At 38.0% G+C, this 16113-nt stretch overlaps 1 protein-coding gene across 4 annotated transcripts in view; it reads left to right on the forward strand.

Moving 5' to 3' along the window:
- The window catches only part of glt1d1 (glycosyltransferase 1 domain containing 1), a 32623-nt gene continuing 16510 nt past the window's right edge, over window positions 1–16113 (forward strand). For 3 of the 4 annotated variants that reach the window (XM_056730078.1, XM_056730080.1, XM_056730077.1), the window contains exons 1-6: window positions 1–192; window positions 493–644; window positions 1082–1187; window positions 2728–2779; window positions 4564–4600; window positions 4703–4759. In XM_056730078.1, the coding sequence (XP_056586056.1) occupies window positions 125–192; window positions 493–644; window positions 1082–1187; window positions 2728–2779; window positions 4564–4600; window positions 4703–4759 (472 nt within the window). In that variant the 5' untranslated portion in view covers window positions 1–124. Of the gene's footprint in view, window positions 193–492; window positions 760–1081; window positions 1188–2727; window positions 2780–4563; window positions 4601–4702; window positions 4760–16113 lie in introns of those variants that run through there. The other variant, XM_056730081.1, reaches the window with a different exon arrangement.

The following is a 16113-nucleotide window of genomic DNA, read 5'->3' on the forward strand; positions in this document are numbered from 1 at the left end:
TGTCGGTCAGGGAGGCTGGTGCTCTGACGTGACAGTATAAGCTCATTACACTGTCAGGTTAAGAAAGTAAAACACTGTCCGTCAGCTCTCACCTCTTACTATTATTACCCCACCAGATGCTGGCATGCGCGTGCTCTTCCTAGCCTGCTTAAGTCCAAAAACAGGGAACTGTACCACAGCCGAAAGAATAAGGTACAGTATCGCTGTTTTCATTATGAAACCAGGAAGTAACACAGACCTCAGTTTATTTTTAGATGTCACAATACAGGCTTACGTTAGTGGTATGCGTCTTTTAAGACGATCACGGGATATGTCGATCGGTTTGCCTTGTAGTACATTACACATTCATACAGTGACGTTATGCCACGTATGGCACGTGAATGAAATGCATTCTAATGTTGTTTTATAATGCATTATGAATATACATCGCATATCTCGTTCATTGTAATAGAGAGCATTTTGTGTTTAATAAGGCGTGTTTTTGGTTTGCAGGGATCACATTATTGCTGCAGGACACAGTTGTGTTCTTTGTGATACAAGGGAATTCGCCTCTGCCTCCGATGTGACGTCAGTGATGACGAAAGCGCCAGGGTTCGAGGCTGCGCTTGCCATTCATCTTTTCAAAGGAGGCAGGCTTCTTTTAGGTGACAGATCCTAAAGCCTCTCAAACAGGCACACACAAACAAATTGTGCAGCTATCTATAATTTTGGGATATCCTCATAAATACGGGGTAGCAGCTGTTTACTGGAGAGCACTTCGTAAGTCGTAAAGAACGGTCCAGAAGCACTTCTTAATGTTTTTAGAACCCTGGTGTTGAAAAAAAACACTGAATGAATGACAGAATGTCTTGTTTAGATTAAACGCCACTGCTTGGATTTTTTAACAACCTGAAGAGTGGCCAATTTTGTGAAGTGAGCACGATAAGGATGACTGCTTTCTCCCATCCGGCAAGATAAATACACTGTTTCACGCCTCAATGGGTTTTCGTCACTGTATGGATTTAAAAGTTGAACTTCTGTGGATGTAAATAAGCAAAACAGGGGATTTTCCTCTCTTTCATGGTTTTGCATTCCTCTGCAGATAGCGGAGTGCCATTCGGTGTGGTGTTTGGAGGCACAGACGTCAATGAGGACGTGAAGGATGAGCACAAGCGAGCCGCAATGGAGAGAGTTTTGCACAAAGCCAGGTCAGATTAGATTTAATATTCCAGTGGGTCGTAAATCGTAATAAAACATCTGGTTTTATGAATGATGTTTAGGAAACTAGTTTATTGTAAAGTGTATTGTTATTTGTTCAACAGGGTGTGTATTTGATAATACTGGATAATAGAATAGTTAACGGAGTTGCTGTTGTTTGATCTCTGTAATATAAGTCAGCAACAGTCTTAATATTTACCCAAAGCGTGCCGGCTATGGTTTCTCTTTATTCGCCAGGTGTATTTTTATATAATCTTTATGATTAGGACAGGCAGATTCACTCCCTTGTTGCAGTTTTAAGGAAATGATAGTCACCCGGGAACATGAGCCCCTCCATTTTAAACACATCTTCTAAAAAAGACCCCCTGGTGCTGTCGCTGCCAACTCAACCTTCACATCCCCTGAAAGAGAGAGATGAAGGACAGCGATTAAAGAATAGAAAGCGAGTTGTAGGAAACCCGTGGGGTTTAGCTGCAATCATTTGGAAAAAGAACACACTTTTTATTTGCAGCAGTGCGACTGAAGTTTACCCGCACACCACAAAAAATCAAAGTGTGATGAAGGAGACCTGATGTATGTGCATGTGTGTATTTGTGTGTTTGTTTTGAGTTTGAATAAAGAGAGCTGTAGGATGAGACAGAAAGACAAGGCGAGGCTTTAAACTTTTTTTCTTTAAAATATGCAATTCACAATCAAAATATCTAGGAGAAGAAAAAAAAGGAAAAGCTCAGAAATAAACAGAAAGTTTACGCTTTTGTTAAGTATGAGAACAGATTCTGCACTATTTATAGTAGAATTGCATCCGAAATACGTTTTTGTTTACATAATTTATGTCTGTGTATTGTAAATATTAATTTTGTATTTATAAAAACATACACATAGCTGCATTTATTTAAGACCATTATAAAAATTACTAAACTTTTCTAAATAATTCAAATTATTGGTGAATATAAAAAAATACATGAAAATATTTCTTAAATATGTATACTGTACATGTTTGTGTATGTCTTTAGAAATAAAAAACTGACCATGCATAGAACACAGACATGAATTATGGATACACAAACTTTTATTCTGGATGCGATTAATCGTTTGACAACCCTAGTTTGTAAAGAAGTTTGAGTTAATTTAACTCAAGTTCACTGATAGGTTGCAATGAAAAACAAACTAAAGTATATTCCCCTTCAGACAGAGTAGTATTTTAACTAGTTGCCTCATACTGTCGGAGCTCTCTTTAGCCTCTCATCGTAACCTCACCCGTCTCTACTCATCTTTACTATAAGAGTTACCCAGCGATCGCATTGCCACGCTTTTATTTGCATGGCTTGACTTGTGTGATTGCAGAGTTTTGGCTGGCACTGACAGCTTTGATGTCTTTTGATGGAAAAGTGTAGCGGAATTGCCGGCGAGATGAAAGCGGTTGCATGCGGACGTTTCTCTCCGTCAGAACCCAAAGCACAAATCTGACTTTTCATGTTATTTTACATGTTATCATGTCAACCTGCTCTCTTCTCTCCCTTTCACATGCAGGTTTGCTGTGGCATTCACTGACAGATTGAAAGAACAGGCTGAAACGCTTTTGGTAAGAGACTTTGTGTTTATTACTCTTATTGTTGGCAGGTATTCAGCCAAAACCTCTGAAACCTTCTTATTTACATGTGAACTTCTGTGCAGTGAACAAGGTTTGACAACTTGCCTAAAGTTAACATGACCCAAGTCAAAATTGCCCTTGCTTTTTTGCACGTTCCTGGTGTTACTGTACATGACACAGTAGTACTTGTTGATAATGTTTGTCATTTTTTATTAAAATGAAATAATCAGTTTTATCACCTGAAATGACATAATCAAGGTATTATCAAGGTACCATGTCTAATTTAAAGAAAGGGTCATGGTGTCGTATTTTGAATACTTTTCGATAATTTGTTGTAATAAATAACGTAATAAATAGCATATAAATGGCCCAGTTACACTGAAGGATGATTGAAAGGTTATTGAGTGTAAATAGGTCAAAAAAGGTGTCATCGCTTAGTAAGAGCGATGAGCCAGAGACACATGTACTGTTCTAGCTGATGCTATAAATACAACAGAGGAAGGATTAAACCGCCAAAACTGCAATATCCTGCCCTGTATCCTATTATAGCATAGAATTAAAATCTATATTTCCCCTTTTATCCTCAAATAAAACCCCAGACATACATTACACAGATGTACAAGCTAAGCCAAGGCAAGCAGGATGTCTGTGTGTCTGTTATTCAGTTCATGCAGAATTCAGTTCAATGGTATAGAAACACACCAGGGGTCTTCCTCCCACAGGGCTGATAACATCCAGCCAATTTCCCCTCCGTCTGTGTGAAATTATCTGCTTTATCTCAGCTCGCAATTTACACATTATACTTTTATTACCTTCCAGCTGCTATATTGTTTTTTGTGTTGGTATTGATTTAAGCAAATCCCAGATGTGTCAATTCGGCAGATTCCACGGAGATTTTCACGCCGAGATTTTCTGTTATTACAGTACATTAGCCAAGGACATGTCTGAAAGAACATGCATAAATCACCATAAAAAAAGGGAATTCTAATGGCTGACATTTAGTTTTTATTTCCTGATCTTAGATAAGGCTTCAATTACATAAAGAGAATTGTAATTTATATGGTTATTACCTGTTTTATACTGTATATAATTTGCAGGTGTGTTCCTGAATTTCATAAAGATTCCTACATAATTTGTTAATACATTAGCCAAGGACTTGTTTTCTAAATGCATATGTATCATTTATAAATCAGAAAAGGCACCATTCTAATGGCTGACATTTAGTTTTATTAAACTATCTGCAGAGTCTCGGTCAGAGAACCTTATAAAATTGTGGTTTCAGGCCTGGAAATGTCATGGATGGTTTGATTGTGAATTTACATTTTTCTTGTTATGCTCGGCTTTAAAGGGACAGTTTCTACGAAAATGAAAATTCTCTCATAATTTACTCACCTGACATTGTTCCAAACCTGTGTAAATTTCTGTGTTCTGCTGAACACAAAGGAAGATATTTGGAAAAATGTCAGTAACCGAACAGATCTCATCCCCCATTGCCTCCCATAGTATTTATTTTTTACTACTATGGCATGAATGGAGGATGAGAACTAAGTTCTTATCGACATTCTTTCAAATATTTTCCTTTGTGTTCAGCAGAACACAGAAATTGATACAGATTTTGAACAACCTGAGCGTGAGCAAATGATGACAGAATTTTCATTTTTGGTTGAAGTATCCCTTTAAAATATTAAATCATTCTTTTTAAGTAAGAACCTTTTCTATGAAATGTTTTCGACTGAACTCTAATCTCACTTTCATTTCATTTCTGTTTTCACCAGGTATGTGAAAGCAAGAAGATCCATGTTCAGCCTCAAGGTAACTTTTAAAAGCACAACAGTCTCTCTAATGGCAGTACATCAGAGCATGAGGGCGACAAAACTATGTTTTTGAAATTCCTCCCTTTGCTTGCATTTTTAGGGATTGAGACCAGAGTGGCGTCACATTTCAGCTGGAGAGACTTCTTACACAGTACAGGTACAACACTTTCACCAACTTTCCCCGTATCTTGCTCTCTTGTGATGGTAAGGCAGAATGAGATCGAGTTTTTCCCAGATCCTCAGTAACATTTGACCAAATATACAGGTTTGTTTTTATGATCTCCCTTACTTCCGTTATTATTTCATTGCATTTAAATTACTAAATAATTCTAAAATTTGGATATAGGGATAAAGAATAAGCAGATCCCCAAAGGTTTGACTGGCACAGTATGTGACATTTACAGCTCTATTATATGATTGATGGTGTTCTCGAAAATTGATTTGTTCTTTATCTTTTTGACACACTTTAAGACCTTTCTTTGGGTGAATTTATCATTCTAAAGTGCTGAATCTTTGTTCATCAAACACTCTATCTTGGTATATATGACACAAGTCCATCATTTACTATCGGGAGTGTCTATAATGGATCTCTCCAGCTTGTCTTAATGTTCTCTGTTGAGTCAAATGAGAGGCATACATCAATCTGACAATACAGATACAAGTTTTCTACGCACAATTGTTCAGCTAAATTCTTAAACTCTCATTTTTCTTCGCCCCACCCTCGCCTTGGACTATATCATCAAATAGACATTTTTAAGATATGTAAAGTGGCAAGAAAAATTATGTGAACCTTTTGGAATTTCATGGTTTTCAGAATAAATTTGTCATAAAATGTGATGTGATGTGATCTTCATCTAAGTCAAGGATATTGACAAAACAAATGTGTCTAAAATAATAACAGAACATTTTTTTGATCTTTGATGTATTTATTGAGAACAACCAAAATAAACTTATAGTGCTTGTGGAAAAAGGTTGAGAACCCTTGAGTTGATGACCTCAAAAAAGCTAATTGGATTCAGTTCTTAGCACACCTCCAGTCTTGCTACGATAATAAGTTTGGAGGTGTGGACTACAGCTACATTGACTGATAAAATCCCCTCAAATTTTTGGAGTTTGCTCTGCACAAGAAGAAAACGTTTATGTGAGCAAAGCCTCACCAAAAAAAGAGCTTTCAGAGGATCTACAATCAAGAATTGTTGATTTACATAAAGCTTGCAAGGGTTACAAAGTTATTTCAAAGACTTTAGAAATTTAGTCTACAGTTAGGCAAACAATCTACAAATGGAGATACTTTGGGACTGTTGCTACTCTACCAAGAAGTGGGCGCCCAGTCAAAATGACACTAAGAGCACAACAAAGACTCATCAAATGAGGTAAAGAAACAACCCCGAATGACAGCCAAAGATTTGAAAACATCATTGGAACTTGCTAACATCTCTGTTCACTGAACACGGCAGAACACCACGAAGGAAGCCACTAGTTACTGAAAAGAACATTGCTGCATGCCTGAAGTTTGCAAAAGAGCACATTGACACTCCACAGCAAAATGTTTTGTGGACTGATGAAACTAAGATTGAAAAAAATCACAGCACTGCATCTGGCGTAGATAGGGCAAGGCATATCATTATTAAAACCACATCCCAACTGTAAAGTATGGTGGAGGGAACATCACGATTTGGGCATGATTTGCTGCATCATGGCCTGGCCAGCTTGGAATCATTGAGGGGAAGATGAATTCCCAAGTATATCAGACAATTCTTCAGGATAATATGAGAATGTCTGTACGTCAGCTGAAACTGTGTAGAAGGTGGGTGTCGCAACAGGACAACGACCCAAAACACCAGAGCAAGTCCACACAGAATGGCTTCTGAAAAACAAAATCCGCCTTTTGGAGTGGCCAAGACAGAGCCCAGACCTCAACCCAATAGAGATGCTATGGATTGACTTGAAGAGGGGCATACACGTGAGACGTCCAAAGAATATGACAGAGCTTAAGCAGTTCTGCCAGGAAGAATAGGCTAAAATTCCTCGTCAACAGTGTTCAGGTCTGATCCACAGCTAGAGGAAGCGTCTGGTTTAGGTTATTGCTGCCAAGGGGGTCAACCAGTTATTCATTCTAAGGGTTCACTTACTTTTTCCACTGTCATTTTGAATGTTGAATGAGTGTGTTCAATAAAGACATGAAAGATCAGAATTTTTTGTGTTATTATTTTTAGACGCATTATGTTTGTCAATACCCTTGACTTGGATGAAGATCAGATCGCATTTTATGACAAATTTATTCAGAAAACCATGAAATTCCAAAAAGTTCACATACTTTTTCTTGCCACTGTATATATACAGTGGGGCAAAAACGTATTTAGTCAGCCACCAATTGTGCAAGTTATCCGACTTAAAAAGATGAGAGAGGTCTGTAATTTTCATCATAGGTATACCTCAACTATGAGAGACAAAATAAGAAAAAAAATCACATTGTAGGATTTTTAATGAATTTATTTGTAAATTATGGTGGAAAATAAGTATTTGGTCAAGAACAAAATCAATACTTTGTTATACACCCTTTGTTGGCAATGACAGAGGTCAAACGTTTTCTCCAAGTCTTCACAAGGTTTTCACACACTGTTGCTGGTATTTTGGCCTATTCCTCCTTGCAGATCTCCTCTAGAACAGTGATGTTTTGAGGCTGTCTCTGTGCAACACGGACTTTCAACCCCCCCTCAAAGATTTTCTTTGGGGTTGAGATCTGGAGGCTAGGCCACTCCAGGACCTTGAAATGCTTCTTACGAATCCAATCCTTCATTGCCCGGGCAGTGTGTTTGGGATCATTGTCATGCTGAAAGACCCAGCCACGTTTCATCTTCAATGCCCTTGCTGATGGAAGGAGGTTTTTACTCAAAATCTCACGATACATGGCCCCATTCATTCTTTCCTTTACACGGATCAGTCGTCCTGGTCCCTTTGCAGAAAAACAGCCCCAAAGCATGATGTTTCCACCCCCATGCTTCACAGTAGGTATGGTGTTCTTTTGATGCAACTCAGCATTCTTTCTCCTCCAAACACGACAAGTTGAGTTTTTACCAAAAGTTATATTTTGGTTTCATCTGACCATATGACATTCTCCCAATCCTCTTCTGGATCATCCAAATGCTCTCTAGTAAACTTCAGAGGAGCCTGGACATGTACTGGCTTAAGCAGGGGGAAAGGTCTGGCACTGCAGGATTTGAGTCCCTGGCGGCACAGTTTGTTACTGATGGAAGCAGCTCTCTGCAGGTCATTCACTAGTGTGGTTCTTGGATTTTTGCTCACAGTTCTTGTGATTATTTTGACCCCACGGGGTGAGATCTTGCGTGGAGCCCCAGATCGAGGGAGATCATCAGTGGTCTTGTATGTCTTCCATTTTCTAATAATTGCTCCCACAGTTGATTTCTTCACACCAAGCTGCTTACCTAAAGCAGATTTAGTCTTCCCAGCCTGGTGCAGGTCTACAATTTTGTTTCTGGTGTCCTTTGAGAGCTCTTTGGTCTTGGCCATAGTGGAGTATGGAGTGTGATTGTTTTAGGTTGTGGACAGGTGTCTTTTATTCTGATAACGAGTTCAAACAGATGCCATTAATACAGGTAACGAGTGGAGGACAGAGGAGCCTCTTAAAGAAGACGTTACAGGTCAGTGAGAGCCAGAAATCTTGCTTGTTATTTTACCAAATAATTTATCAATTAAGTCATTAAAAATCCTACAATGTGATTTTCTGGATTTTTTTCTTATTTTGTCTCTCATAGTTGAGGTATACATATGATGAAAATTACTGGCCTCTCTCATCTTTTTAAGTAGGAGAACATTCACAATTGGTGGCTGACTAAATACTTTTTTGCCCCACTGTACTTTGTGTATATATTACTGCAGGTGGATTTCCATACATGCACATGGGGAAAGCAGTTGTTCAGAGAAGTATGATTCAAAACTAAACATGTGGATTCATAATCATCCTTCTCGAACATGCCGTGGTGATTTTGAATCAAGACACCCTATTTAACATTCATGTGAGCACTGCACTCAGAGCTCTTGAACTCAAACTTATAAACAACTCAACTCAATCCTGATAAGAGGAAACCTGACAGCGGTGAAGAGATGATGTGAGTTTACATTTTCTAAATTGAACGAAAGAATGAAATTAAAGAAACATGTATATAAAATAACAGATTTATTTGCAACTATTGACAGAGTGGCATTGTTTAAAACCGCCTTCTTTGGTGATTCTAGTTTTAATAACACAATCTGTATTTTTTTGTAACACTTTATAAGGTTATATTTGTTAATATTAGTTAAAGCATTTGCTAACATTAAATGACAATACACAACACTACCACAGCATTTTTTAATGCTATTTCAAGATTATATGTATGGACGCACTGAGTTTGACACCAGTATCGGTATCAGGCCTGATGTAAATGCACAGATACATAACTGACAGATTTTATTCTGATTTGACTGAGCAAATTTGGTGAAAGTTTGTGAAAAGCACATGAAATTATTCATTGTTCATTATGTTTTTAAGGTGGAGTTCTTTATTGTTATCATGAAGCTATTCCATTTGTATTAGTCTCAGTGTATTGTTAAAAGGTACAGTATCGGTCACTGTGAATACGAATAAATATCTCTCGTACACTGCCTTTAAAATATGGTATCGGTGCATCCATGATTTTCAATATTTACTAATATATTTGAAATCTAAAGTTAACATTAGTTAATGCTCAGTGAACTAACATGAACAGTTGTATTGGTATTAAATTAATTCTGAAAAACGACATGTTTATTCTTAGTTCATGTTTGCTAATGTTTAAAAATACAACCTTGTATGACGTTACCATGTAAAGCGTTTTGTCCTAACCAGCAGTTTTTTGTTTCTTGCAAACTTCAGCAAAATGAATTGTCACATCTTTTTCCAGATCATGAAATTTCTGGAAACTTCCTTAAATTAATACACAACTAAATCAAATGTCATCTTACTCAAACTACTGATAGACATGAGCATATGAGGACAGTTTGTGAATAAAAATATTACAAATTGTACTAAAAATAAAGCATGTGTCTAAATTGTATTTTAAATTTGTAATAATTTGGTTAAGGCACCTTTTAGAGGGGACTTTCGATATACAGTTTTTTATAGTTGTGCCGACATCACAGCCCATTTTTTACTTTTAGGAACGGCTATCACAAGAAAATAAAATGAAATGCAGAGACATTCAAAGTTGAGTTATATACTTAAAATATTTAAAGACATCATAAAAATGCAATGTTGATTCTGAAACGCTAAAAGAACAGCGTGATATGACAACAATCTATGATAAGATATCTGCCACATTTCCCCTTGAGTCCTCGCTTGATTTTTTTGTCAAGTAGGTAAAATGACCAGAATTGTCATCCCTGATGAAAAGACACACCACATATAAAACCAAATCCAAAGAAAGCGATTCAATCTCTCGGCCCAGAGCATCTAATCCATTCTCCTGGGCATATACGGGCCACAGTGTCGGGCGAATCTACACCAGCACGCCTGCTGCTCTTCATTCAAGATTGATCTCTCTGCATAAGCCTGTGCTTGTTTGTGGCTGCCCCTGGGGCTTCAGACACTGCTCTGAGATCAGTCAGCCCAAGCCTCGGCAGCTCTATCAAAGCAGGTTGTCTGACCTCCTGCCATGTCGAGTATATGCTGTGGTGGATGATGGGATAGCTGAGATGTCAGCTCTGGATCACAGCGGGGTTTGTGGGGAACACAGGTGGGAGGTCTACAGTTGTGTAGAAGTTGGGCTGTATAAGTTTTTAGCTGGAGCAAGTTGGCACGTGGCGGAGAAGATGTGGCTGGTCCTGTGGGATTGTGCTTTGTAGACCCCGTCCTATCACACGATGATTAGAGTCACGCCTGCAGGGCGTCATGGGAAATGGGGTCCTGATGCAGAGATGATTTAGTGTGAGTGGCAAGACTGAAGTTTCATTTCTTTTATTTCTCTTGGAGACTTTGAGCCGTCTGGAGGTGAAAGTGTAGCTACAGGGGTTGACAGTTGTTGGAAAACTTGGAACTTTGAGGAGTGTATTTTGACTAGGCCGTTGAGCTCCTCATGAGTCAGATATGTAGGGATGAGTGTTTTTAAAGTGATAATTCTTTTGCGTAATGAAACAGTTCAGACCCTGAATTCTGATTGGGTGAGCTGCATTCCATTGAACATGCTTGCTACAAGATTTTTATGACACAATTATCATGACCAAAATAATGATACTATCTGTCACAATTAGCTCTAATTTCGTTTGTTTTGTGCATTCTCTTTTTTGACAAATGAATCACACGCAGATTAACCTGAGTGCCCTTTTAGAACAAGACATAATACAATAAAATATTCACCTAGTAAACATGTGCCCCAAAAGTCCCTCCTTATGATCAAAGGCTTTGTAACTTTAAAAACAGACAAATTAAATCTCTTACAGGGTACAGGGACGAGATAGACAGGTGAGAGAAAAACAGCGAGCACAACAAACGATTCGTCCAAATAAGTTCCTGGCACACTGTGATAAATAACCTCCTCCCGTAAGCGAGAGTGCTGCGCTTCTTTTATTTACTGTACCTTATTCCCATCCTTCTGTGACAGGTCTGTTTGTTACCATCCTCCCCTTTTACTTTCATGTGAACGCTTAGATCTAACTGAACTGTAGGAACGACACTTGTTTACCACTGCATTCGCACATAAGGGCGAACACGTACTGTTGTCTTTCCCCGACCCTTTGAGGTGTAATTCAGCCCGCTATAAATATATTTCCCTCTCGGTTATATCAGAGAGTTGTCAGGGCATTTTTAACCATGTCTGTATTAAGTGCTGTCAATGCTTGAAGATGAAGGGAAGATAAAAGAATAGAAGCAATTGGCACGCTGATCAGACGTTTGAGACAACCATCCATCCATATATCCAGCCATTGTGAGTCTGAAGCGATGTACGGCAGACATAAAGGACGTGACACATGAATGATGGAATGAAGGAAACTAGTTTTGCAACTATGGTAAAGTAAAGAACACATTCTCTCTTCTGTATGGTCTGAGGATGGCTGTAATCCACTTTAAACTACTTGACACACAAATCCTCTAACACTAGATTATGATATGGGCTTTCAATACTAAGGCTTTCAATGCTAAGATTGGTGAGAGAGAGATTTTGCACATTTACATTCAAGGTGACCACATTGAAAGAAACATAATTTAGTGTGTTACGTTTAAATGTTATATTATATTAATATAAATATATTAAAGGGAAAGTTCAACCAAAAAAGAAAATTCTGTCATCATTTACTCACCCTATTGTCATTTCAAACGTGCACAACTTTCTTCCGCAGAACACAAAAGAAGATATTTTGAAGAATGTTGGTAACTGGCACCCATTCACTTTCATTTTCCGGGCATGCAATAAAAGCGAATGGGCATTGATTTGATCTAAAATACATTAAAAGAAGCGGTTCTTTTATGTAAGCCTTTTTTTAATAAATAGTATATAGTTATGCATATTATTATCAAATATATTGTGTATGTTGTATATAATTGTATATTGCGAGACTAACCCCCACCAAAAAAAAAGGCTTATGGGGGACCCCCATAAACTTGGTTCAATTTAAGCACTGAAGTACGATGACAAGCACATACCTCAATACATCGCCTTGTGTGATTCATTTAAATATTCGCCTCCCATAAAGTTTGGGTCTATAGAGGAAACTCCTACAAATGCATATGCAATAAGGTCAGTCGCAAAAACATTCTGTCCACGCCCTTTCAGCGCTTATTTTCACTGCGTGTGTTCAGTAGATACAAAGAGTACATAAAGTTGTTTGCGCTGCCGCAAACTGTTAGTAAATATGGCCCTTTATATTTTTTGGGGGGTCCATAGGCCGTCATTGTTGAGCCTGACTGCCCCAGTTCTCATTCACTATTACGGTATGCAAAAGAGGGGCAAAGTATTTTCATTTTTTGTGTTTGTACAGAATATACAAATCATAATGTGTAAAAAATGCTATTATGACAATTGAATGTGGTGGTTAAATACAGTATTTCCAAACTATATTACGGTAATATATCCACATATTATATACAGTTGAAAGAAAAAGTATGTGAACCCTTTGGGCTTACATGGATTTCTTCATAAATTGGTCATAAAATGTGTTCTGATCTTCATCTAAGTCACAACAATAGAGAAACACAGGTCTGCTTAAACTAATACCGCACAAACATTATACGTTTTCATGTTTTTATTGAACACAACATGTAAACATTCACAGTGCAGGGTGGAAAAAGTATGTGAAACCCTAGGCGAATGACTTCTCCAAGAGCTAATTGGAGCCAGGAGTCAGCCAACCTGGGGTCCAATCAATGTGATGAGATTGGATGTGTTGATTAAAGCTGGCCTGTCCAATAAAAAACACACACCAGTTTTGAGTTTGCTGTTCTGAAGAAGCGTTGTGTGATGTGAACCATGCCTCACACAAAAGAGCTCTCAGAAGACCTACGATCAAGAATTGTTGACTTACATAAAGCTGGAAAGGGCTACAAAAGTATATCTAAAAGCCTTGATGTCCATGTGTCCACGGTAAGACAGATTGTCTACAAATGGAGAAAGTTCGGCACTGTTGCTACACTCCCTAGGCGTGGTCGTTCTGTAAAGATGACTGCAAGAGCACAGCGCAGAATGCTCAATGAGGTGAAGAAGAATCCTAGAGTGTCAGCTAAACACTTACAGAAATCTCTGGCACATGCTAACATTTTTGTTTACAAATCTACAATAAGGAAAACATTAAACAAGAATGGACTTCATGGAAGGACACCACGGAGGAAGCCACTGCTGTTCAAAAAAAACATTGCAGCACGTTTGAAGTTTGCAAAAGAGCACCTTGATGTTCCACAGCACTACTGGCAAAACATTCTGTGGACAGATGAAACCAAAATTGAGTTGTTTGGAAAGAACACACAACGCTATGTGTGGAGAACAAAAGGCACAGCACACCAACATCAAAACCTCATCCCAACTGTGAAATATGGTGGAGGGGGCATCATGGTTTGGGGCTGCTTTGCTGCCTCAGGCCCTGGACGGATTACTGTCATCGATGGAAGAATGAATTCCAAAGTTTATCAAGACATTTTGCAGGAAAACTTAAGACCATCTGTCCGCCAACTGAAGCTTAACAGAGGATGGACGATGCAACAGGACAACGACCCAAAGCATAGAAGTAAATCAACAACAGAATGGCTTCAACAGAAGAAAATACGCCTTCTGGAGTGGCCCAGTCAGAGTCCTGACCTCAACCCGATTGAGATGCTGTGGAATGACCTCAAGAGAGCGATTCACACCAGACATCCCAAGAATATTGCTGAACTGAAACACTTTTGTAAAGAGGAATGGTCCAAAATTTCTCCTGACCGTTGTGCAGGTCTGATCTGCAACTATAGGAAACGTTTGGTTGAGGTTATTACTCCCAAAGGAGGGTCAATCAGTTATTAAACCCAAAGGTTCACATACTTTTTCCACCCTGCACTATGAATGTTTACATGTTGTGTTCAATAAAAACATGAAAACGTATAATGTTTGTGCGGTATTAGTTTAAGCAGACTGTGTTTCTCTATTGTTGTGACTTAGATGAAGATCAGAACACATTTTATGACCAATTTATGAAGAAATCCAAGTAAGCCCAAAGGGTTCACATACTTTTTCTTTCAACTTTATATTATATATTATAATTTTTCTTTATGTCAGAAGAAAAATCTAGTTACAAATGTAATATAAATATCTTAAACTTTTTAATCTAGGTCATAACCCATTGTATTTTATTATGTCTTTATTTATTATTTAGTGGAAGACAAACATATGTAAGGCTATGTAAATAATATGTATTATGTATTGATAATATGTCTTATTTAATGCATCGTCTTTAAAATTCAGCGTTTTTCAAACACTGTAAAACACATTTTCCCAATTGTCCACTAGGTGGAGTGTTGTATTATTCTGTGGTGGCCAAGGCTTATTTCTGCTAAACCACTTCAGAGTGATCATTAGACCTGCTGTTGCTTTCTTTAGGTTTAGACTTCATCCCAGTGTAGCAAAGCCTTTGAAATCAGAGTCAGTCATCAGCTTGAGTTACTGCTGTTTGATCATCTGTTCACACTATTGTAGTGACAGTAGTGCTCTGGTTCAGACTGATATACTGTGTGCTGCTCTTTTATATGCATAATAAAGCATGTTTGTGCCTCAAAACTTTTATGTTGCCTCACAAATGAATACATTTCAAAGCAAAACAAATAATCACAAGAAACTAGATTTCAGTCACTCAAAAGCCCTGACATGTTCTGCTTTTTTGCCTCTTTAAAGGGTTACTGGTAACTGGATGAGTGTGTTGCACGCAACATTAACATGATGGGTTAGATTCAAGTGGAGTGTTTGTATTGAAAAAATCTTGAATGCTCTCTAAGATACAAAAAATAAATGTGTAAAAAATTTACCATAAACCGGTCTCTCCTAGTTGCCGATATTGTACAGTACGCCAACTGCTTAGAGGATTTTGTATGTTTATCTCAATGCTCAGATGACATAAGATTATGGTATGTAATCAAGCACTGACCAAAGTAAAAAAAACAGCATATTACCAATTGAGATAAATGTTTTTTATTAATAATAATGTTCTCCTTTAAGAGCAGCAATGTGTTTTACTTTCCATCTGAAAGAATGGACTTAAAGCTGTTGTGTGACAGTTAAAAAGTTGTTAACGTGCTCCCCCAGATCAGCTGTCTAATCCTTCAGCTTTACCTCACATCACATATCTGGCTGTGACCCTCCGCTGTTTCTAAGAATGGATTCTGACCTCATACTGACCTCTAACCGGACTCAACCTTGACTACACTATCATTGTTGATGACCAAATCTGATTCCAGATCAGATGGGAGCAATTTTGGCTAAAAGCGGCAGTGCACAACATTAAGCGGCTTGTGTGGATTGTATATAGCCAAAAAAAGTAGCTCTGATCTGCAAGGGTTTACAGTTCATTTAATTTATGACTCTTGCCAAAACAGAAACGGAAAGCCACTGGTGAAGCGCCACCCCAGGCGACACATTGATCATTATAATGTGGTTCGCAAAGTTTGAACAATTTCAACTTTGACCCCATTCGCCTGCAAAGCACATTCAATACCAGACAATTCCAGTACATTATGTACTATTATGCAGGATGTGCTGATCCTGTGCTTATCTTCATATCAACGGCACATGGAAGTCTTACATTGCCATTCTTGAACATCTTAAAGAGTTTATGATTGGTAAAATCCTCCTCAGTGATGCTGTGTGTAATATTTTTAATGTAGTGGTAAAACTGGCACACTTGTATTGAGATTTGTATTGAAGGCCTGATGTGAGTAATGTGAAAGGTTCTTAAAGCTCTTTGTAAATTGAAATACTTTCTTATAGCCCAGATTAATGTACAAAGAGAACTACAGTATAA

Source organism: Triplophysa dalaica, chromosome 18 (assembly GCF_015846415.1).
Source record: "Triplophysa dalaica isolate WHDGS20190420 chromosome 18, ASM1584641v1, whole genome shotgun sequence".
Lineage (NCBI taxonomy): Eukaryota > Metazoa > Chordata > Actinopteri > Cypriniformes > Nemacheilidae > Triplophysa > Triplophysa dalaica.